This window comes from Oratosquilla oratoria, chromosome 8, assembly GCF_046742065.1.
Source record: "Oratosquilla oratoria isolate Oo_2021 chromosome 8, ASM4674206v1, whole genome shotgun sequence".
Lineage (NCBI taxonomy): Eukaryota > Metazoa > Arthropoda > Malacostraca > Stomatopoda > Squillidae > Oratosquilla > Oratosquilla oratoria.
In genome coordinates, this window is record NC_134784.1 from 17,859,428 (window position 1) to 17,884,396 (window position 24,969).

The 24,969-nt window shown below is 40.2% G+C and overlaps 4 protein-coding genes across 12 annotated transcripts in view; 1 reads left to right on the forward strand and 3 right to left on the reverse strand.

The window, feature by feature from the left end:
- LOC143027610 (uncharacterized) overlaps positions 1–24,969 on the forward strand; it is a 327,317-nt gene that overhangs the window by 128,755 nt on the left and 173,593 nt on the right. For all 8 annotated transcript variants that reach the window (XR_012966618.1, XR_012966619.1, XR_012966621.1 and 5 more), the window contains one exon: positions 1,519–1,761. Coding sequence is in view for 3 of the 8 variants with exons in the window: in XM_076188969.1 (XP_076045084.1) it covers positions 1,519–1,761 (243 nt within the window). In the remaining 5 variants the exon portion in view is untranslated. The remainder of the gene's footprint in view (positions 1–1,518; positions 1,762–24,969) is intronic.
- Positions 1–24,969, reverse strand: part of LOC143027614 (uncharacterized) — a 146,371-nt gene that overhangs the window by 77,671 nt on the left and 43,731 nt on the right. The window lies entirely within an intron of this gene.
- LOC143027611 (uncharacterized) lies at positions 5,985–9,436 on the reverse strand. Of its 2 annotated transcripts, none has more exons than XM_076188972.1 (2): positions 6,269–9,436; positions 5,985–6,157 (listed from the first exon to the last, which is right to left on the reverse strand). In XM_076188972.1, exon 1 carries the CDS (start codon positions 9,412–9,414, stop codon positions 6,655–6,657), a length of 2,760 nt encoding a protein of 919 aa, XP_076045087.1. In that variant the 5' UTR covers positions 9,415–9,436; the 3' UTR covers positions 5,985–6,157; positions 6,269–6,654. The 2 variants fall into 2 exon arrangements, with proteins under 2 accessions (XP_076045087.1, XP_076045088.1); XM_076188973.1 differs by having other exon boundaries at positions 5,985–6,169.
- LOC143027508 (uncharacterized) lies at positions 9,426–14,008 on the reverse strand. The gene is made up of 3 exons (XM_076188795.1): positions 13,763–14,008; positions 9,870–13,651; positions 9,426–9,430 (listed from the first exon to the last, which is right to left on the reverse strand). Exons 2-3 carry the CDS (start codon positions 12,895–12,897, stop codon positions 9,426–9,428), a joined length of 3,033 nt encoding a protein of 1,010 aa, XP_076044910.1. The 5' UTR covers positions 12,898–13,651; positions 13,763–14,008.

The following is a 24,969-nucleotide window of genomic DNA, read 5'->3' on the forward strand; positions in this document are numbered from 1 at the left end:
TATGTTGGAGTCTCTAAGGAGAGAGGTTAGAGAAAGTGAATATTTTTTAGTATTTGGGGCTGCATATAAAAGGAAATGGAGAAATGTGGGTGGAGGAAAACTGTAGAGTGAGGAAAGCAAGTAAATGTTTTGGTGGTAGTTAAATGTTCATAATAATTTTGTATATGAGGATGGATGCAAAGAGAAAATTATATGAAGTGGTAATTGTGCCTCAAACACTGTATGGGTTGGAGACTTGGAATTTATGAGAGGTAGGAAGGAGAAATTTGAATGTGTTTGAGATGAAGTGGGAAATGAGGAGTTGAGGAGTGCAGGGAACTGCTGATAATACTTTTGAAAGAATGGTGGGATGGTTTGGGCACATGTAAAGAATAAGTGAAGAAAGACTAGGAAAAAGAATGTGAAAGGCAGAGGTGGATAGATTGATTTTGAGGGTAAGACCAATTTTGAGGTGGATGGATAAAGTGAAGGGTACCTTGAGTAAAAGGGAAATATCTGTTGAGCAGGGAGGAGAGAAGGCAAGAGATAGATTTGAGTGCAAAATTATTATCAATGGACTATAGATTGATGTGGCACAAAAGAATTTCTCAATGTCTTCTCTGTTTTCACATGAGGGGATGAGGAGGGAGGGTTGCCATGTAAATGAAGATGTGGGGCCCTGTTGTTGATGTGCTGTGCATTGCTATATCACTGTTGCCCCAGCTGTGAGTGGGAGACAGGGATGACACTTTCATCTACAAGGATCTAAGATAAAAAGGAAACTATTGGGTGATAGAAAGGAGTCAGATGGGTGGAGGTGGGTGCATGCCTTGGCTGTTACCTCCCTTATAAGAGGAAAGAAGCCTTTGATATATAGATAACATGAAGGGTAAGAACAAACTTAAAGGCAGAAACAAATCAGCTTATTTATACATAGCACGGAAGTACTTTAAGATGATAAGAGGAATATCAACATGATCATATACTTTAATATTGCTATAGCTACTGAAGGGTGGGAATTATGTCCTTGGAAAATACTCCAATTTAGGACATAAATAGGTTAGAGGCAGTGGGATGAGGTTAAGTCCCTAAATCCTTCACAGTAGAGTTTTGGACAGATATTAGAAAGATTTTTCATTCTTTCATCAATCCATCCATCAGTAATGAAGCAATATATGACATTTCTTTATAGTTTTTATCACAGACATAGTTACCAGTAACCTATCATCCAAGTTTATTAGAGGGAATCAACCAATGTGGATGGAACAAGACTAACAAAGTCTGGAATTTGGTGGTATTGAATGCTAATACAGCCTTAATTTTGCATAAATATTCTCTTGTTTAGGGGTTGACTTCAAATGCTGCTGCATTGATATAATATTTAAGGTCATTATTTTACTTATATGCAGATATATTCATATCAAAACAAATGCTGTCTATGTGATAAAACTACAAAAGCAAAACTTGTCTCAACATTTGCTGTAGTCAAATAGTGAAAATTTTCTGCAACTTTTTTAACAGTTTTCATATTTTTGTCAGAACTCGGCTTCTACCTGACCACCCTTCACTTGAGCTGGATATGGAGGAAGAACTAGGAGAGACAAATTTTCTATGTGATTCTTTACCAAATACTGTGGACATGCTTCTGCAAAATTCAACTACAACATTGACCACATCAAGTGATTCAGCATTCCAGTCAACCATTCCTTCACACTCCACCACAACCAGTCCAATCCCTAGATTTCTTCCTATTGCAACATCAAGAAGTAATTCTCATATCAGGTATGAACCTATAGGAGCACCTACTGAGTTTTCCAAAAATAAAAGAGAAGCAGAAATTTCACTTTCTGGGCAAGTAGATGATAAGGAATAGTTTAAGGAAGTCTGAGTGTAGAATGAGGAGCATAGAGACTTCACAGACTTTAAGCTTTATTCTCATTCAAATTGTAGGAAGGCACATGAGCAATAATGGAAATTTACTGGCAAGGATGATGGGATGTGTTTGACCCTTCCTCATTTTTATTTTTTATTTTATTTTTTTCTTTGTCTTTTATCACCCAGTTATTAAGGGGGAAGGATAAAGGATATTGAAAACCTAGCCCATCAGAACTTGGAGCAAGGAAGGTCCAGGAAGTTGCCAGGCCAAGATGGTGTCTCAAAGTCAATCAAAAGAAACATTGTGTGAGGATGGAGCCTTTATTAGTACAAAATATGGCTTGTTACAGCTTTATCAAGTACATCATCTCTAAGTCAGATTTGAAGTGCCTCCAGGAGTCCTCTGTATTCCCTTCAAGCTATTCAAAGTCTATAACCATGACCTCTGCACCTTCATGGCTGCTCTGGTATGTGAGAAGAATTAAGGTGCAGGTTGTGTAAGCTTAATGCCTTTCAAATATATTTCCAACCTCCACAAACTTTTGTTATTGTTTGCATCTGTAGTCAGCCTATATGCATTTACTGCTCCATAATGTAGCAGCACTTTAATATACAGCTGTACTGTAAAGTAGATGGTGCATTGCAAAGAATGCAAACATGCCTGGCAGCATTTTTCTTCCATCCCTCTCTTCTTTGCTCCAAGAAGGCAATCCATATTCTTTGTAGCCAAGCCCTCCATCAAAGTTGCATGTAAGTACAACACTCACTATATCCTTCCTCATTGGGTGTCCTCCTACAAAATGGTCCAGTATGTTGACAAGGTAGTGGCTGCCTGATGAGGGGGAAGGGCACATCACCTCTGCATCCTCAAATTAAGCCTAGTAAAGCTCTCTTTAATTCATTATTACATTCTGGATTATATAGTTTTGAATGATGTGATTTTTTCCTAATCTTTGCAGAACATTTGCAACTATTGAACAATTAAATTACAACAAATTCTTTAAGATGATTCTCCTTTCACCCCTTTTCATTCAGCAAATTCTATTCCAATATTGACTGGAAGGGGGTAAAGATTGGCTTCTCTGTTGGTTTAAATTGACTTTAGGAAACTCTGGTAACTAATATGCACAATATAGAGAATTAGTGTAACTGTAATCCAGTGACAATGGCATAATTGCTCCACTTGTCAAAGGACTTAATTGCATTAAAACAATAAGTTTTGCATTGCAATTCTTAGACTATTATTTTGGCACAAGCTAACAGCTGCAACTCCAAATTATGGAATAATTTCATGTTCACAAAAATTCACTCCTCTTTTGTCTGCTTACAATGATGTCGTTCATAAAGTAAAACTTTCACATACAGAGAAAGTTTAGTAATTGTTGTGTGAGCTACATGAAGTTTGATGTGTTTCAAATTTCAAATTCAGTCTACTTTCTGAGAACGTTTTCCTGTATGGGATATGTATCAAGAGAGAAATTGTGAATTAAATTTCAGGGTGAATGACATATTCAGTAAACATCACAACTGCTATCTAACATTAGAGTACAATTATAAAGGAGACCGCAAGAGACCAGAAAGCCTACATTATGCAGTTCAATATCCATTACTGCCTATCATCCCCATTCATAAAGTTATCTAACTTTCTCTTAGAAGAATCAATAGTTTTAGTGCTCACTATGTAGTTTATAAGTCTATTCTGTTTCTTAAACACTCTATTGGTAAATCAGTTCTTGCCTATTTCCTGCTTAAGTCTAAATTTGTACAATTTAAATCCATGACTTCAAGTCCTGCCCTACTGACCTTATCTGCATCACCCAAATCCATTTATACATTGGAATACCTCTATTAGATCACCCCCTCACTCTAAATCTTTTCAGAGTGCAAGTTAAGGTGCCTAAGCCTGTCTTCATGGGTTAAATTTCTGAATCCACGTATCATTTTGGTCATTCTCCTCTGTACTAATTCTAGTCAATCAATATTCATTCTGTAGGATGGGTAAAAGTAGATAGAGTTTGATAACTATATCTGCAGAAAATAGGTCACCAAGGACCAATCAATGACCTCAAATAATATAAGCCCAACCCTAAAGGAGGGACCTATAGCATTACCGAGGTATCCTTAAGGTTAGAAGGGAGAGGGCAGAGATGTTCTTTAACTAGCAACTATGAAACTGGTAAAAAGGTTGATAGCTCCTATTTTATACACCCTCAAACACTTACATTTACAAAAATCATAATTAAACAAATAAAAGACATTTTAAAGTACAAAATAGTTTATACTCCCATGAACTTATATATTAAGTTCACACCTCTCTTTGGCTCTCTACCTAAATTGAGAGGCTTTACGACATTTTAACACAACATTTCAAGAAACATGTAACAAGACAAGGGAGTAATATTGTTTAAGTGTGAAAAAATGAAGTGTTTTTGGTGAAGGTAAGGTGTTAGTAGTGAAAATAATAGTGAAAGTGAAAAAATGGATAAAATATAGAAGTCAAGACAGTGGTTGATTACAAGAACACTGTGGGCTAAGACAAGCTGATGTCATGGGAAGAAAATGCATTAGACCCAACTATAGAAATTAGTAATAATGTGGCAACAAAATTATCATTAAAAGAGTCACATACATCAGTGGGCAAAAAGTGGTCAAAGTCAATGGAAGGGGATTTAGATGTAATTCATATAACCTTATCAGAAACAAGATAAGTAAATCATTCTATTTGTCATTGAATCAATATACATGAAGTGCAGATAAAGAAAAGAACACATAGTTTGAAATAACAATTACAAATGCTGAGGAAGCGGGAATTATCATGAAAACCATTGAGGATGTCAGTTCCCTCAGGTATATGAAAACCATTGAGAATATTAATTCCCTCAGGTATACCAAAACCACTGGGGATGTCAATTTTCTCAACTATACAAAAACTATTGAGGATGTCAATTCCCTCAGGTAACGTATATGAAAACCATTGAGGATGTCAATTCACTCGGGTATATGAAAACCAATGAGGATGTTAACTCCCTCAGTATACAAAAACCATTGAGGGCGGAGTGTGTGGGGATGGAATGGGTGGGAGTGGTTTTTAGCTACCTCCATTGTAAGGGGGAAAAAGCCTTTGTTATATGTATATATCATATGATATCCAAAATACAAATAGTATAAATACATAAATTAAAAGACTGTGATGAGATACATCCATCTGACAGTCTTACTGTTTCCAAGTACAAAAGAAGCCTAGATTTATGAATGGTAAGCAGATCCAAACTATACCATACTGGATCCGTATTGCTCACATTAACCTTTCCATCTGTTGAAGATAAACAAGATTTCCTTGTAGTGAGATAAACACAATTTCCAGTAGAAAAATTCTAGTCATAAATTTTGCAAAGGAACAAAATGAGGTTGAATATAAAATCATTGGAGATTCTTATAAGAAATAAGAGAGTTCCAGCAGAACTCATACCCTCCAGCTGGCATGATTTTGAAAGCTGTAAAAAAAGCAAGGGGGATCATGACAAACTGGTGCAAAAAAGTAACAAATGACAAGAGCAGTAAGACACAAGAAAAATAAGTGAAAAGGAGAGAAAAAAGAAAAAACTGGCTCATGATTAAAGGAAGAAGTAGAGGTTTTACCAGCTCCCCAGTACACATTACCAATGTCTTTCATAGAAGCCCAAAATTTATCTGGATTCTCTTGTGGGATAGTTGGCCTAGTAATTGGGAACAAGACTTTCAAGGATATGCCCCTCAATATCAAGCAGAATTTGTCCCAGGAGAGAGTAGAGGGTAGTCAAATCTTAGTTAGTGGACCTATAGAACTACAACAAAATCAAAAAGGAAGATTTTGGTTCAAAGCCCCATATGTTCACTTCCATCCAGGAGAAGTTGAGTTAATACCCAACTCTCATGTGGGTAATATAAGCTTATTGGGGGAAGAAAAATTGAACAAGCATGGAGTGAAATGAAATGTGAACAGATTTCAGATAAACATGTATGAGATGAAGGAATTGTAGGATCAATAGTAAAGGATTTGAATGTGGAAAAATTACTTGAAGTTGTGAATTCAAATTTTCTAGATCAAAGCAGCCAAGAAAATAAAGTGTTAAAGGAGATAGGGACAAAAAGTATGTGTGCCGGAATCGACTGGGACTCCGGAGATGAAATAGGTATTCAACATCATAGCGTCCGTGACGTAGACGGACTTGGGACTGAAGGTTATAGAATCACGGGGATATTTGATGCGTATTTAATGCAGATCTGATCCATCGTTCGATAATACGTTGGTTTTGATGAAAAACTGTAAAAAGTACTATAATTACTATAGGCTAAAGGCTACCCAAGAAGAGGGTATCACAAAGGATGCACTAGAATACTCTAAACCTCAAATACAAAGAGTTTTAAGACTTACATGGTTTGCTTAGGCGTGGGGTGTGTACATCTTTCTAGATCGGACCAAGACTGGCGCCTAGAGGTGACCCACAGTAACCGGTTCTTACACACCTTCTTAAGTCTAATTCTTTAAGTGAACATCGTACAAATAATGAGATGCTATCTTGCAGCACAGCTTGCAGACAACTTACAATGATAGTATTCTTAAGCAGACGAAGCTTCTGCTCGCAGCATACTTAAATTAAACATTACGAAAAACAAACTTGGAAACCTCTTCCGAGGGGAAACGAGCCTTACGACAAAAGATATGTAAACATGGGGATACACGGACATATAAAAAAGCCCCGTTACCTCTCGTAACGGCACACTCCCTTCCTAATTTTCTAGGGGGAAAAATTACCAAAACTATTGACCTAGCAACACAAGCTCAGAAATGGGTCTTACATATTCATGGGCTTTGTTGTTTACCACAACTCTTACTTGGACCTTCCTGACTAAATCATCCTTGCCAGGGAATACTTTGTTTACAATACCCAAGGGCCACTGTCCTTGGGGACACACTTGATTTTTTACCAACACTACATCATCCACCTTTACATTTGGAGAGGAATTGACCCACTTTCTTCTGGGTTGTAAAGAGGAAAGATACTCTTTCTTCCATCTCTTCCAGAATTCCTCAGCAAGGTGATGGACATGCTTCCATTGAGATTTGTATACTGCCTTAATATCTATCTCTTCAGGAAGAGTTACAGGAATATCAGTTTTCTGAGTGAGAAGGATGGACGGAGACAAAATGAAAGGACTACTAGGGTCCGAGGAAACAGGAACTAAAGGTCTGGAATTCACGATCTTACATACTTCTGCAAAGAAGGTTACTAACACCTCATGTGTTAATGCCTTGGGGTGATGGTTAGTCAGTATCACATTCATGATGTTGCGGACTATCCCCACCATACGCTCCCATGCTCCACCCATGTGAGAAGCATGAGGAGGGTTAAACAACCAAGTGCAACCTTGACTTGACAAGAAACTATTGACATCACCACCTTCATCGGTAATGGCAAGCAAGTTCAGTGCTTTGACAGCACCTACAAAGTTCGTGCCTCTGTCAGAACGCATCATCTTAACTGGGCCACGAATACAAATGAATCTCTTTAAGGCATTAATGAAGGAAGAAGTACTCAATTCTTCTACAGTCTCTATGTGGATAGCTCTGGAAACAAGACAGGTGAACAGAACGCCCCATCTTTTACTTTCGAGGAAGGAACTTCTAGTGCGCCGAGTTTTTATATGCCAGGGGCCAAAAAGGTCAACTCCTACATAGGAAAATGGCGGATTGGGAGTAAGTCTATCGACGGGTAAGTCTCCCATCTTCTGAACACACACCTTACCTCTTACCCTTTTACAGGTGACGCATTTGGAAATGACCTTAGAAATGGTACGTTTCCCTCCCAAAATCCAGAAACCACCTGTACGGACGGCTCCTTCTGTAATCACTCTCCCTTGGTGGTGCACTGTCTCATGGTAGTGACGGATCAACAACAAGCCTAAATGGGATTCCTTTGGAATAATAATAGGCCTTGCAAGCATACCCAGTATATCACCGCCTTGACTCAACCTGCCTCCTACACGAAGTAGGCCCTTCTGGTCTAAATAAGGAGACAGAGATGCAATGGGACTGGAAGGAGGTAAACAAACTTCACCTTGCAATTTAGTCATGGCAGACGAGAAATAATCCTTTTGGTATGTCTGAACAATGAAATCAGCTGCATCTTCTAGTTGATCGGGTGACTTATGTTTGTTGCATATATGCCAACCTGAACAACACTTGTTACCTTGTTTGAAAGAACGGGCTATATGCTTAAGGAGAGCTACCGCTCTTACAAGTCTCCTCCAACAGGAGAAATTAGAGAACCTCTGAGCTAATGACGCAATTGCAGGCTCTACATTGCTTTTGTTTGCACTAACAAGGGGTTCAGACTCAATTGTGTAGTCTGATACCTTTACTTCTTTATCTGTCTCAGGGCTTACAAGAGGAAAACTTCCACTGGTGGATACAACATCCTCAAATAAGCTTGAGGGACCTGACAACCAATCACTCTGATTTAGGTTGGTTATTTCAAGACCACGGGTAGCCAGGTCTGCTGGATTACAATCTGTAGGTACATAATGCCATTGGTTAGGTTCGGTGGACGACCTAATGTGGTCTACTCTGTTACTCACGTAGACCTGAAATCTACGCCTTTCATTATGAATATAGCCCAAGACAATCATGCTGTCAGAATAGAAATGCCTTGCGTCTAAGGGTTTGTCCAAGCAATCCGAGATGGAATTGCTGAGATTAACTGCCATCACTGCAGCACACAACTCTAACCTGGGAATAGTATGACCATGGTTGGGAGCTACTTTAGCTTGTCCCCTCACAAAACACACCTGGTAGCTTTTGGTATCACTGAAAACCTTAAGATATGATACAGCTCCTACTGCTACTCTGGAAGCATCTGAAAAGGTATGAAGTTCTATCCTGTGAGCTTGAGACAAAGAAATACTAGCAAACTGACGATTGATGCTTATATCCTTGAGGTCCCTTAAGGACGTTAGCCATCTGGACCATTTGGTATGGATCTTAGCTGGTATGGGTTCATCCCAACCACACTTTAGATTGGTTATCTCTCTTAGGAGTAGTTTTCCCACTATTATTACTGGAGCTAAGAATCCCATGGGGTCAAACAGACTATTTACAACAGACAGTATCCCTCTTTTTGTCGAAGGCTTGTCTGAATCCATGAACTTATAGACGAAAACGTCTCTTTGGATGTCCCATAAGAGGCCCAGGCTAGACTGCATAGGCATAGAGTCAGAAGTTAGGTTCAGCTCCTGAAGGTTATCAGCCAGCTCACTGGTGGCAAACCTTTCCAGCACTTCCTTACTGTTGGAAGTGATCTTGTGCAAGCGCAGGCGTCCTCCTTCTTGAAGTGCTGACTTAGAGTCTTGGATTAACTTGTAAGCAGTCTCCGCATCTGGCAGAGATGCTAACCCATCATCCACGTAGAAATTGTTCTCTATGAAATAGCGAACTTCAGGAGAGGCATCTTCTACAGACTTACGCAAGCCATAGGTGGCAATGGCGGGAGATGGCGTGTTCCCAAAAACGTGAACAGTCATTCTATACTCAATCAACCTTTCATCAGGGTCCTTTTTCTTGTACCAGAAGAATCTGAGATAATCTCTTTGCTCAGTCTTCACTTTGAAATTGTAGAACATCTGTTCTACATCAGCTGCCACTGCTACAGCTTCCTGACGGAAACGTAGAAGAATCCCGAGAATACTGTTTGTCATATCAGGACCTGACATCAGCATATCATTTAGGGAGAACTCTCTGGATTTGGCAGAAGAGTCGAACACAACCCTGATCTTGTCAGGTTTCTTAGGGTGGTACACCCCAAACAATGGAAGATACCAGCACTTCTGATCAGACTTCAATGGTGGTGCAACCTCAGCATGCCCACGATCTAACATCTTTTGCATGAAGGCCATCATATGCTGACGTTTTTCCGGCTTTGTGCTGAGGCTACGATGGAGAGACAGTGTGCGGTGCCACACAAAGTCTCTATTATTACTGGTGGCTACAACATTGGGACGGAAAGGCAGTGGCGCGACCCAATGACCACTTTGATCCTTGCGGAACTCTGAGTTCATAACATCCAAGAACTTCCTGTCTTCAATCGACAGGGCGGCCTTGTCATCATCTTTGGTTACCTTGAACAAATCATCCTTTACTTCAGAAACATGAATCTGGTTACCACATGGTGCGACTATAGAGGGACGTCTATCATGTACAAAGGATGTTTTGAAACTGCTAATGACAGGAGGCCTACAAGTGCCATGGAGACACACTTCCCCAATGATTGCCCAACCCAGACTGGTCTGTTGAGCTAGAGGGGCATTGACAGGTCCAATTCTCTGGTCAAAAATGTAATGAGCTGAAGGCACATCTCGACCAATGATGAGTAGAATCTCAGCTTCAGGAACCAGAGGTGGAATACATTCGGCCAGATCGGACAGATGGGGATAACCACGAGCTATGGCGGGGGTGGGTATCTCTTCTCTTACATTGGGAATGCTGTCGCATTCCACTAACTGAGGGATATGTACCTCTTGTGAGTTATGCCAAGACACGATGGTGTAATTTTTGGTGGTGCGCCCAGAAGCGCCTGTTACACCTGCACAGGTAGCTAGACGATATGAAACCCGTTTGCTCAGCTTGTCAAACAAATCGAAAAACTCAGACCTTGCTAAAGAGCAATTGCACTGATCGTCTAGGATGGCATAACACCACACTCCGAGCTCTGGCTTACTTTCAGGATAGACCTTTACCAAGAAGGTCTTGGCGCAGGACTTACTCGTGGAAGTGGGGTTACTGCATATCAAGGTACATTTGGAATTGACCGCAGCATCCTCCCCTCCCTGAGTCTTTACTATGGGGGTAAGAACATTTGGAAGCGGCACTTGATTGACTACAGGGGAGCGAGGTGTTTTATCTTGAGCAACCTCCCTTCCATGCTGTGTAACCGCTTGAGTCGAACTCCTCTTCGACCTGGGTTCATCGTGATGTAAGGCAGTCACATGAGTATGGGCCTTACAGAGTTTGCAGAAAGTTCTCTCTTTGCAGCTGGAAGGAGGATGGTTACCTTTGCAACATCTGTTGCACACTCCTTTATCGTTTAAGAAAACCTTCCTCTCGCTCACTGACATGGTGCGAAAAGCCCTGCAGAAATCCAAATGGTGTACGTAGGCATCATGGTAGACGCAAAAATCTCCCTTTTCTGCCTTTCTTTGCTCGGTAGGACTAGCGGCGCCAACAGACCTGTCAGCGCCCATGGTCGACTTACTGCCACTGGACAACATGGTGTCAGTCTTCTTCACACGTACTTGAGGAAACTTAGAGGGAGGTGGCTTCTCTGGTTTCACAAAACCATCGGCTCCAAGGCTTTGATAAGAGAAACATGGATCATTCTCGACCCTTGCCATCTCCTTCACAAACTCAATGAAGAAGGAGAAAGGTGGGTACGGCACACCGTGAGCAGTCTTGTAGTTCATGGCTCTGCCAGTCCACGCTTTCTGTATACAGGGTGGAAGTTTTGCGACAATGGGATTGATGCCTGACGAGGCGTCATAATATGCAAACAGTGTACTGTATACAGGGTTAGCCTTCAAGGCTTCTATCTGATACAGAATGTCACACAGGTCGTATAACCTTAAGGTGTCTCTAGGTGAAATCCTAGAGAAGTTGGCGAGCTTCTTTTTAATTGAAGTCTCAATGATCGAAGGGGCAGCAAACCTGTCATCCAAGCGCTCCCAAATTCTACTGCACGCCAGGTTTGGTTTCTTGGCATTTGAGTTTCTGGTTGTACGGGCCCATTCTTTAGACTCAGGACCTAGGTACTTAACTAACAGGTCTATTTCCTCCTTACATGAGGTGCCTAACTCTTGCACGACTTCCTTGAAACTCTCTTTCCAAACAGCATAGTCTTCCGCAGTATCATCAAACGTAGACAGCCTGCTAAGAAGTAAATCCTTCCGCAAGAAGAACTTGCTCAAATCGGCAGAATTGGAGGTTGTCCCCAATCTAGGAGATGCACTACGAGGAGGTTTTACTACAGGTGGTGACACATAAGAAACATGGTTAGCAACAGGTTGCTGCGCAGGTTGCAGAGACCTCACCTTTACCTTTTCGATACGAGGTTCAAAACTGAATGGAACATTGTTAGCAGGCTGTGAGTTAACTCTGAAATCAGAACAGGGCTTGAAAACAGGGCTTTCAGGATTCAAGCCTACCAGATCCTTCTGACTAGCGGAAACATCGACTATACCACCCTGTTGCTCCACATATAGTTGGGTGCGGGTAGCGACTGTACCTTTTAATTGGTCCCAGTCACTGCATGTTTCCCAATCATCGTCGGGTCCTAAGTGCCTAAGTTCGGCTTCGGCTTCTTCCAACTCCTTTTGCTGTGTCATAAGTTTGAACTTGGCCTGCATTTCAGCCTGCTCTTTCATAAGCTGACCCTCCTGTTCGGCAAACTTAACTCTGATACGAGCGGTCTCCACCTTGGCTCGTTGCTTCCTTGCAACACTAACACTGGTGCTACTGGAACGACCTGACCTAACCGACCTTCTTGAACTGCCCTTCATGGAAGGGGGCATACAACGCTCAGAGTGGTCGACGAGGGATAAAGGAACTTGACTGGACTTCGGGTCATCTTGTAAAAACGGTTCAGTGTGGTGTTCCTCTTCCGTGACTTCAACTGAGGAAGAGGAAGCATAGTTACTGATTACCTGACGAAAAGATGCCTGAAAATCCCTGTCTTCGTGCTTCACTGATTCAGCACGAGCCAGACTTTCTGGAGTACGTTCACGCATTAAGAATTCCAGGTACCTTTTTACAGTATCCTGGTACACAGCGTGGGCCTCATACAACCAAGGACCATGATTCGGTTCTTCCAATAAGGCTTGTACTCCTTCTCTACTCGCCTTTACCCTCTCTTCATGCTGATCAGACGCTCTCTGAAAAGCCTCTTGCCCTTCAGCCGTGAGGACTCTGACCCTACCAGAGACGGGTCCTTCATCTATACTGTGGTTGGAAGACATATTGCCAAGTGAGAGAAACAGTGAGAGACAAGACAGTAATATGATAAAGAAGACAAGGAAAACTCGAACTTAATCGAAAACCACGGAGTACGTTACCACACTCCTAACTATACGACTATTGAGGTAGACAACAACAGATTAAACCCTACATTTGGTTCAATCTAAAAATGCACATTAGTCGCATGCTTATATTAACATATGACAGGATTTAGGCAAGGTAGCTTGCCTTCAAAGGAAAAACACATGCTTAACTGCGACGTGGTGTTATGTAAACACTGTTGGGGCTTGGCAACCATACGTTGTTGCCACATCACACTCGCGCGCCGATACGATCACTAAGACTGCCACATCACACTCGCGCGCCGATACGATCACTACACTTTGGCTTGCGCTACACTACACTTTTACTTGCGCTACAAAACCAAGCGCACACACGTAAACTTATGCCAGGAAGGCGACACATCAAGTTCATGTGGTGACGACGAGGGGAATCTAGACGTGGCAACGGCGTGCAGGGCGTGGTCTGGCCGACACCTCATTCCTATGCTTTCTTCATCTGTTCGTTTCTATCGAACCATTTTTTCATTGTGCCGGAATCGACTGGGACTCCGGAGATGAAATAGGTATTCAACATCATAGCGTCCGTGACGTAGACAGACTTGGGACTGAAGGTTATAGAATCACGGGGATATTTGATGCGTATTTAATGCAGATCTGATCCATCGTTCGATAATACGTTGGTTTTGATGAAAAACTGTAAAAAGTACTATAATTACTATAGGCTAAAGGCTACCCAAGAAGAGGGTATCACAAAGGATGCACTAGAATACTCTAAACCTCAAATACAAAGAGTTTTAAGACTTACATGGTTTGCTTAGGCGTGGGGTGTGTACATCTTTCTAGATCGGACCAAGACTGGCGCCTAGAGGTGACCCACAGTAACCGGTTCTTACACACCTTCTTAAGTCTAATTCTTTAAGTGAACATCGTACAAATAATGAGATGCTATCTTGCAGCACAGCTTGCAGACAACTTACAATGATAGTATTCTTAAGCAGACGAAGCTTCTGCTCGCAGCATACTTAAATTAAACATTACGAAAAACAAACTTGGAAACCTCTTCCGAGGGGAAACGAGCCTTACGACAAAAGATATGTAAACATGGGGATACACGGACATATAAAAAAGCCCCGTTACCTCTCGTAACGGCACAGTATGAATGGGTTTTCTCTCTCAAACATGAGCCTTTGACAGTGGCCCCATATCTTTACCATGAAATTCATAGTACAGGACCACTATTTTTCAAGTGTCTGTACCCCATTTCTATAAAACACACACACAAAAAAAAGTGAAGGCACAAATAAAATCAATGTGAAACAAGGGTATCATGAAGCCATCTAGGTCACCTTAGTAGTAGAAAGGGGCAGCTCATTAAGGAAATGTTTGGATTTTAGGGGATTGAATAAGGTAATCGACAATATCAGGTTCCCACTACCCAACACTGACTCACTCTTCAAGGAGTTTAGGGAAAATCTCACTGTTTTCTAGTGTAGATTTAGAGCAAGGTTATTATCATGATCTGGCATGTTTTTAATTAACTGTACCAAGTCTGGCCATGACTTGAACAGATCCTATCAATCCACTGCCAGCGTGTTTATTTCCCTTCATATTGGTCAATTCTTCCTTCTTCTCTTCTGGGCAAATAAAAGGTGATGTACAAAAATACTAAATTTTACTTACATAATAATACAAGGGGTTTGAATAAGGGCACACTTGTGTGTGTTATATCATGCAACCCTCTTTTTATATGTAGGGCACTTACAAGTGCCAATGGTAGGCCTATAGGTGCCATTATCTATATCTATAGGCCTAGTCTATATTCCTATATATCTGACTTCACACTAACACAGTAATTATTGCATCATTATTTTGTATGTATTTTTCCTCATGGATATTTTTATTGTATTTGTATGTTTGTAAGTGCAAGCTGTACCAGTGAATTATAATGTAAAATACTTTATTGTCTAGTGCACACAACTTTGTATGTGCACATTTAACTGCAGCTGATATAAGGGCCAATTAGAAGTATTGTTACCACCTGGATATATCAAACAATGCAGTTGGGAGACACATTGCTACGTCATTGTTTCTTGGGGCACTCGACTCAAGGAAGGCAATTCAAGCTCTCAACCACTGCAAACAGTTACAAATTCCTGAAGATAATTGGCCCTTGATTATTCAAACTCAGTTTAAAGAGAAGGGTCAGCAAATTTATACTTCTCTTTTAGAAGTAGAAAGTGGGTATGATAATGTAAAAGCTAGTATTCTTAAACTGTATGAACTTGTACCAGAAGCTTACAGACAATGATTCAAAAACTATAGGAAAACACCTCAATTAAACTTACATAGAATACACGGATCAAGAGGAAAGAGTATTCAATAGGTGGTGTTTAGCTAGCAAAACAAATACCATAGATAAACTTGAACAACTAATTTTGTTGGAACAATTCAAGAATACTTTGGAGATAGATCTCAGGATTTTTATAGATGATCATCTTCCTGATAATTTGACAAAAGCTGCTGCATTGGCTAATAAGTTCACACTAAATCACAAACCTAAATCAAGATAAATGGAGTCCCAAAATTGAAGTCACCCATTCCAGATTCAGCTAAATACCCTGATCATTGGTATCCAAAGAAACCTGCTGAATATCAACCTAAACCACCTTATTACTGAAAGTACAAGCCTGATTTCGACCATACCCCTCCAAACCAAAGGATGGAATGGTTTAAAACTAGTCCCCCTATACCATGTTCTTATTGCACATTTCGGCTTGCAGAAAGAGACTAGCACCTCCATTTTCCCCAATCAATACACCCACTCTTGCAATACAAAACCAGATTATTCAAAATCCCCTATTCAGGACAAACAATCAAAGAATCCAGTTTTGTCAAGTAGTATAGAACCATCCTCACTGGACCATGACCCTTGCTTCAAACCTTTTGTATTCTCAGGAACTGTATCTCACAGCAGCAGTGCATGACAACACCCAAAGTCCATACTCCAAGATACAGGAGCAAAACAGAGTATAATGTTGAATTCTGCATTGCAGAATCCTGAATTACCATATTCAGATTGACATTTTGATAAAAGGAGTTGGAGGAGCAGTAAAATGCACATTACATAACATATTCTTACACTCTGATCTAGCAACTTGAATGATTAAAGTAGTTGTTGTAGGATCTTTTCCCATAGTAGGAATATCTTTGTAGCAAATGACATTGCTGGAAACAAAGTAACTTCCCCTGTAGTAACAAATAACCCTAAGACTTCAGTAGAAAACTTAGAGTTATTTCTAACATGTGCTGTAACCAGAGCTCAATACAAGAAATCTGAAGAGGAGACTTATAATCTAGAATCTTTATTCTCCCAAAATAACCCTTCCTACTTTTCCCATGTTCCTCTCTCTCTTGAGCAGATTTAATCAGAGAACAGAAGTCAGACTCTTCCCTTAAGAATCTATATTAGTCTACTTTACCTCCAGAAGAAGTTGGAGCTTTGGCATGTGGTATTATGTACAAAACATAATCCTTATGCAAAAATGGAGAACATCTACAGCAACTGCTGACCACCCATGTCAAGAACATCAAATTGTCCTCCTCCTTGCTATCAGAAACACTTCTTAAATTGGCTCATGATACTCCCTTATCAGGTCACTTTGGGATGAGAAAGATATTGTTTAACATAACCCAACATTTCCATTGGCCCAGAGTTGTCAAAGATGTTGCCCAATATTGTAGAACCTGTCACACCCGTCGGCTTGTTGGCAAACCCAACCAAAAATTTGTGGGAGCCCCCCTGTATCTCATTCCCATGATGGAAGAACCATTTGGCAAAATTCTAGTAGATTATGTAGGACACTTACCTCCTTCTACTAAAGGTAATCAATACTTCCTTATCATAATGTGTATGAGCACCCATTTTCCTGAAGCAATTCCCTTGAAAAACATCAAGGTTCAAAACATAATTAGAGAAATTTTGAAGTATTTTGCTTGTAACATATTCAAAGTGATTAAGGAAGCAATTTTCTCTCTAACTCTTGTAACACTGGGTAAATATCATGTAACCTCCACTGCCTATTATCCCCAGTCCCAAGGTGCTCTCAAACACTTTCATCAAACCCTTAAACAATGTTAAGGATTTTCTGTTATAAACACACTTAAAATTGGGAAGACGGACTCCCTTTTTTGCTGTTCGCCACCAGGACAATTCAAGAGAGCCTTGGATTCAGCCCTTCAGAATTGGTCCTTGACCATTGTCATGCCCTAAGCTCAGTTTTTGTGTGTTACATCAAACTCTAAAACAGAGTTTGAGTAATTCATACAATCCAGAGTCTCAGAGAATAATCGCCTCTTTATAGATACGTCCAACACGCCAGGATAAAGAAAGAAGATATATAAAATCACCGAAATATTTATTAACACAACTAATGAGAATATCTCTTACTTACAAGTACCGACAATGCGCAGAGGTCGAGTGCGGAGGGAGCAGCGTGGGTGACCTCACCCCCTGATTTATACCCCAACCGCACAACACAAGTGCTATTGCCCAATGCCAACTTATCTTAAAATACATTTCCTATCCCTATCCACCCAACTCCACACATCCATTACTTCCTTTATTTATGTATGGAGAGGGTTCACAATAATTCCCTAGCTTATACCTTAACCTACAAGATAATGAGGTAGAAGGGAGGGGAGGCACTACTTCGCCTTCTCGATTCACGCGCCCCTTGACCTCAGCTAGCGGGCGGCGTTGGCTTCGTATCACTCCGCCGCTTGCTTACGAGAGCTTTCGCGCGCGTTCCAGGTCAACGGCCTTAGCGGACAAGGAGTCATTGTTCATTCTCACACAAAGGGGTAGCATAACAGTGTAATTATGCTCAAGGAATAAATATGTCACATCACGAGTATGAACCCAGTGTGACGTGACACCATGAAGAACGAGGTCTCCTCAAGATGATTCATGAAAAATGGAAGAAAGAACAACCTGATGACCTCTACATCAACCTATCAAAATGTGACTTTGGCCTTACCCAAGTCCCCTACCAGGGATTTGAAGTTGGAAATTCACAAGTGTTTCTGATAGATGTCAAGACAAAGGACATCATTGATATACTAACACCTACCAATCATAGAGAAGTACATTGTTTCCTGGGAATAAGTGATATTATTGTCGTTTTTGTCCAAATTTTTCAGATTTAGCTGAACCCTTGACTGACCTGCTGAAGAAAGACCATAATTTCATGTGGACTCCTGCCTGTGAGATAGCCTTAAGAAACCTGAACCCACTTCTCACTAACACTCCAATTCTAAGGGCTCCTGACTTCCAACAACCATTTCATCTACAAGTTGATGAGTGACTACAGTATCAGGGCCACCCTCTTACAAGAACACAATATAGTTCTTCATGCTATTGCCTACCACAGCAAGAAGCTGTCCCCTGCACAGAAGAACTTCTCCACAATTGAGAAGGAAATGCTTGCCTTATTCATTTTGAAGTCTACCTGGGCTCATCTGATATATTCTGACCACAATTCCTTGAAGCTTTTGAATACCATGAAAAACAAGAATCCAAGACTAACACGTTTGAACCTATTCCTCGAACCCTATGATATAACAATTCACCATATAAAAGGTGTCCACAATGTCTTGGCTGATGTACTTTCTAGAACTTAGCTTTACAACAGAAAATTAAAAGCTTTTCCAAACTGTGAAGGTATAACACAATAATTAGTACATCATTATTTTGTTTGTATTTTTCTCACGTATATTTTTTATTGTATTTGTATGCACCAGTGAATTATAATGTAAAATACTTTATTGTCTAGCACACCCAACTTTGTATGTGCTCATTCAACTGCAACTGATATAAGAGCAGATCTGAAGTGTTGTTACCACCCAGATATGTCAAACAACACAGTTGGGAGATGTATTGCCACCTCCTGTATCTTAGGGCACTCGCCTCAAGCAAGGCAATTCAAACTTTCAATCGCCACAAACCAGGCAAGTTATCGGCACCTGTATCTAAAAACATAGCTCAAAAGAGGTAGTTTTCAGCCTCCTCCTCCTCCCTCCCATCGTGCAGATTGTCATGTATGCCAGATCCGGGTCAGCGATTATAAATAGTCCACACTTACCATTTTTATTCGCATTTTCCATATTCCGTTTCTCATAGACACATATCTTTGATTGTCTTTGTTTCACGAGATGTCTCTTTGAAATTGCCATTTACTCCTCTGTAATTGATAACATATATCTTTGATTACCTTAGTCTTATAAGAAGACTCTTTGAAATTACAAATTGTCCATTTCACACCCTTTCATGTCTATTAGGGTCATTATTATTTGTATTGTGTTCTTATTGTCTGATTGCCTTAGTTCTCTTGTATTCATATGATACATATTTACATATATTGGTCTAATTGACTCAGATTCCTATTCTTTATGTGTTATTCTATTATACCTGTATTGTTTTGTTCTCTTAACATATAAAGGATTACAAAGGAGGAGCATGCCAACAGGAGACCTTTTGGTCCATAACTGGGTCGGATGCAAAAAAAATTATGATAATGATAAATAAATAAGAATTACAATGTTATAAATGATAATAAATAAAATAAATAGGTAAAGTTAAGTAATAAACAAACAGGTAAATAGTAAATAATAATAAATTGACAGATAAATAATAATAAATGATAATCAAGCAAATAATAATAAACAAACTGACAAATAATAATAAACAAATAAACAGATAATATAAAATAAATGCCAGGTATTACAGCATCTTGCTTAAGTGTTTATCTAAACGAATCTTAAACCTTCGAACGGAAGTACATTGCACTGCCTCTACAGAAAGTTTATTCCATTCATTAACTACATAGTTGGGAAAGTTATTTCTACCCATTTCCAAATTGAATCTATTCTCTGACAGTTTGAGACCATTATTTCTTGTCAGATTCTCATTCAGTGTGAAGATTTTGTCACTTTTGATGTCAATTCCCATTAGAATTTTAAAGACATGGACTAAGTCACCTCTGAGTCAATGCTTTTTTAGGGAAAACAGATTCAAGTTTTAGTCAATTTTCATATGATTTATTTTTTATATTTGGAATCAGTTTTGTTGTTGTTAGTTACTTCAAGTTTAATATTCCTTTCTGGAATCTTCTGTCTTTGTTACCATTTTACTTCTAGTCAGTTTTATCTGGATACAGACTGGATAACTAAGTCTAAAGTTGACTAATATATGTGAGCTAACACTTGGGCTCCCTCATCATAACAACATTAATTTCACTTCTTTATTTTTGTGTGAAAAAGATTTATAAATTATCATTAGCTACCTATCTGAATCTTACTTAGAATACACTCATATGTGATGATGGCACTACTTCCCTGTGCCATCACTATGTGCATGACCTCAGACCTCCAATGGTTTTCATCTGTTTCATGTACCCGGTACTCTTCCCTCATACTGTGCATCATTTTTATACTTAAGAGGTCTGTAGCTAAGAATATTTCAATTTTTCTATAGCCCTACATTTCATCATATAGGTAGTTTAATTTATCATAATTGTGATCAAATACAATTTAAATATATCATGGCACACAAGGTATCAAGCAAGGGCATTTATAATATTATATAATTCTCTTATGGATATGTGGAAGAGCATTACCTAACAATACAATTCATTAAGATTTTATGGAACACATTATTACATAACCTATTTCATGACACTCTTATGTGACACATTATAACATAACCTACTTAACATGTTTTATGGAACCTACTGCATGACACTACTATGTGACACATCCCCTTTCCACGGATAAAAATGCTTAAATCTGTGAAGCAAGGCTTAAACATTTTGTCAGGGTGTGATAGTGCATCAGCTACCACATTTTGTATTCCCAGGATGTGGTGAATACTTAAATCTTATCCCTGAAGAACTAATGCCCATCTGGCTAATCTATCACTTTCTGTTTTCCCACGTAGGATATATTGCAGATGATTGTGGTCACTTATATGATTACTTTGCCATCAAGGGATATTCTAAACTTATATAGGGGTGATATGAGGCTAAGGACTTCCTTTTCAATGGTAGAATACCCTTTTTGATATTCTTTAAGAATATGAGACATAAATGAGGTGGGCCTCATGACACCATCCTTTTCTTAAGCAAGCATGGCACCTATTGCTACATGACTGGCATCACAAAAAAAGAAAAAGAAAGAAAGAAAAAAAAAAGTCTTACAATAATCTGGAGCTATGGAGACAGGATGGTCAGAAACATTTTACATTCCACAATGGCTGCATCTGTGCCTTCATCCCACCTGAAATGACTATAAGAGAGCATACAGGTTAAAGAAGCAGCTACCTCTGCAAGATTTGGACAATACCTTCGATAGAATTTGAGCATGCCTATAAATCTTCTGATGCCTCTTTTTGTCTTCAGAACCTTGTAATCCATAATGTCCTTCACTCTGGCTTCTAACAGTGTGGTGCAGTTTTGACTAACTTGATGCCCTAGATACTAAATGGTGCTCCTACCAAAAAGCACTCTTTTTCAGGTTCACAACAAGTTGAGCTTGTTTCAGTATGTCAAGTAAACTTTTCAATTTAGTCATATAATCATTCCTAGTGTTGGAATATGCTCTGACACCTCCCAGTTAATTGACTAGCCAATTTACAAGGTGCTGGAAAGATGCTCCACTATTTTTCATTCCAAACAGGATTACCTTGTATTGAAAGTGCCCTTGGGTAACAAAAGCAGATATCTCAGTGTCATCAAGTCTATCTTTGACAGAGATTTTGCCACAGAAGCTTCTTCAATAAGATCATCTATTCTGGGATGAGGGTAATGTCTGCTTTTGTGACTGCATTCGCCTTCCTGTAATCAACAATTAGTCTCCACTCACCTCCAGGTTTTGGTACTAGTACAGCTGGTGAAGCCCAAGGACTGGTTCTAGGCTCCACTAATCCTTGTTCCATAAGCTGGTTCACTTCCTCCATAATTCTCTTCTTCTGGGGCAGCAGTCTGTAAGGGGTCTGTTTCACTGGCTTGGCTCCATCTTCTAAAACATGTGATATGGCTTCAGTAGTGGTGTGGCATGACAAAAATATCTCAGCATTTTTGCAGTGGAGCGCTCAGACTTCTTTATGCATCTCTCCTGCTAGTGATGGCAGAGATCCCTCTCATGCCTCACTTGTGTCATCTTCATCCCCTGTTACTTCCTCCTCCTTTGTCTTGCTTGGGTTTTCCCTTGTCTCCAGTCTTGTGTGTCTCCTTTGCTTCCATTTCCCTTGGATCAATTTTCCATCCTATGACTGTATTTACTGCAGGTATATCATCTACTATTTTGATCCATTTCCCTTTCATTTACCTTCTACACACATTATCTCCTGCCTGGTTGCTTATTTCCCATGTCTTTCCTGTACCTTTGTCCATTTGGCCTAGCATAACAATCCTGAGTTCTATGCTTAAATCTACTATGGTTAAAGCACTGGACTTTTCTCCTCCAACTATCTCCTACTTGTGGCCTCGCATATTTCTGACTTGGAATCTGCATGTGCCTCTGTTCTCACCCTTCAGAGTTTGTATTATGTTTCTCTTTCTAGATTAACTTGTTCTTAACATGGAATTTTCTGCAAAATTTTCCCTTTGTTACAAAGTCTCACACTTCTGTGTGGTCACATATAACCTACCTTCACTGTTTAATATGTTAAGGAATTGTACAATTGTAAACACCACTGTAATTTTCTCAGTGGTTACCATATTTTTCCATATGTAGCAATTCATCTAAGTTACTCCTTATATTCCTGCCTAGATACATATATCCATATCCAATATCTTTCGTAACATCAAAATATCATTCACACACCACTCCCTTCTCCACTCTCCCCTATCCTTGCATTACAGCATCACCTATACACAACCATCTTCCACTCACCCCTATCCCCTGCCTCTCCTTTCCTTGCTCAGCAGACATTCTTCTCTTGCTCAATATCCCTTTCACCCCATCCATCCATCTTATCCTCATTTGTCTCCTCAAGTTCACTCCATCCACCTCTTCCTTCCACATCCCAATACTCTTTCATCAGCCCTATCTGCGATCTCCTTTCCCACCCTCACTCTCTTCCTCACCTCGTTTCTCACTCTATCCACCCTTGTAACCCCTACCATACTTCCTAGACATTTCACCTCATACAAGTTTAAACTTCTCTCTGCCTCCCTTAAATTCCAAGTCTCAGCCCCATACAATGTTGTCAGCACAATTACCCCTTTATATAATCTCTTCTTTGCATCCATTACCAGATGCCTATTTCTCATAACACATTTTGATCCCCCCCCAAGCCATTTACTTGTGTCTCTTAATCCACAATTTACCTCCACCTCCACTCCTCCCTTTCTTCCCACATGCGACCCCAAATATCTAAAACTATCCACTTTCTCCAACTTCTTTCCTTTACTCTCGGCCTTCATCTCCCATTACATATATATATATATATATATATATATATATGTGCATGTATATGTATATATATATATATATATTTATATATATATATATACATACATACATACATACATATACCAAGGCTTTTTTCCCCCTTACCAAGGGGGTAGCCAAAAAGAAAAAGGCACAAAAACATTCCCACCCATTTCATCCCCGAAAACACTCCACACCCCTCCACCCTCCCTCCCATCTTAGCACCTCCTGGATGACGGGTCATCCCTGCACCCTGTCCACTGCCCTGGGTCAGAAGCAGTGTTGCAGGACACAGCACATCCACAGCAAGGCCGCTTCATTAAATTGGCGACCCCCCCTCTCCGTCCCCCCATATAAAGGAGAGGACGGGGAAAAATCCCTTCGGGCTGCTTCAACATTTTTGCTCACACACACTACCTCACCCCCATTCCCCCGTCCAATCCACCTCATGCATCACAACATTTTCCATATACAACCATTCTCCATTCACCACTGTCTTCTGTCCTCTCCTGTCCTTCCTCAACAGACATTCCCCTCTTCCCCAAAGCCCCCTTCACCCCATCCATCCATCTCATCCTAGGACGTCCCCTCATGTTCACTCCCTCCACATCTGCCTTCCATACCTCCTTTACTAGTCTTTCTTCACTCATTCTTTCCATGTGTCCAAACCATCCTAATACTCTTTCATCCACCGTATCTCCCAGCTCCCTTTCCACCCCTGTTCTCCTCCTCACCTCCTCATTTCTCACTCTATCTAGCCTAGTAACCCCCATTATACTTCTCAGACACTTCATCTCAAACACATTCAAGTTCCTTCTCTCTTCCTCTCTCATGTTCCATGTTTCTGCTCCATACAGTGCTGTTGGCACAATCACTCCTTCATACAGTCTCCTCTTAGCATCCATTCCCAGATTCCTATTCCTCATTACACTTTTTAAACCACCAAGGCATTTACTCCCTTCTCTCAATCTACATTCTACCTCCACCTTCACTCCACCCTTTCCTGCCACATTTGCACCCAAATATCTAAAACTATCCACTTCCTCCAGTTGCTCTCCCTTAATGCTCACTTCCAGATTACTGCCACTTTCACCCCTTGTACATCTCATCACCTTACTTTTACCCACATTTATCTTCAGCTTTCTTCTATCACACACTCTCCCAAACTCTGTCACCAGCTTCCTCAATCCCTCCTCCGATCCTGCCACAAGCGCAGTGTCGTCCGCAAACAACAGCTGGCTCACCTCCCACATTTCTCCATTTTCCTTAACCATCTCCAATCCCTGACCCACTACCCTTGCATTTACCTCTCGCACCAACCCATCCATGTATAAGTTGAACAGCCAGGGTGACATAACGCATCCCTGACGAAGTCCCACCTTTACCTCAAACCACTCACTCTCTCCATTTCTAATCCTGACACAAGCTCTACTACTCTCATAAAAACTCTTGACAGCTCCCAGAAGCTTTCCTCCTATCCCGTATATCCGCATAACCTCCCACAGTGCCTTTCTGTCTACCCTG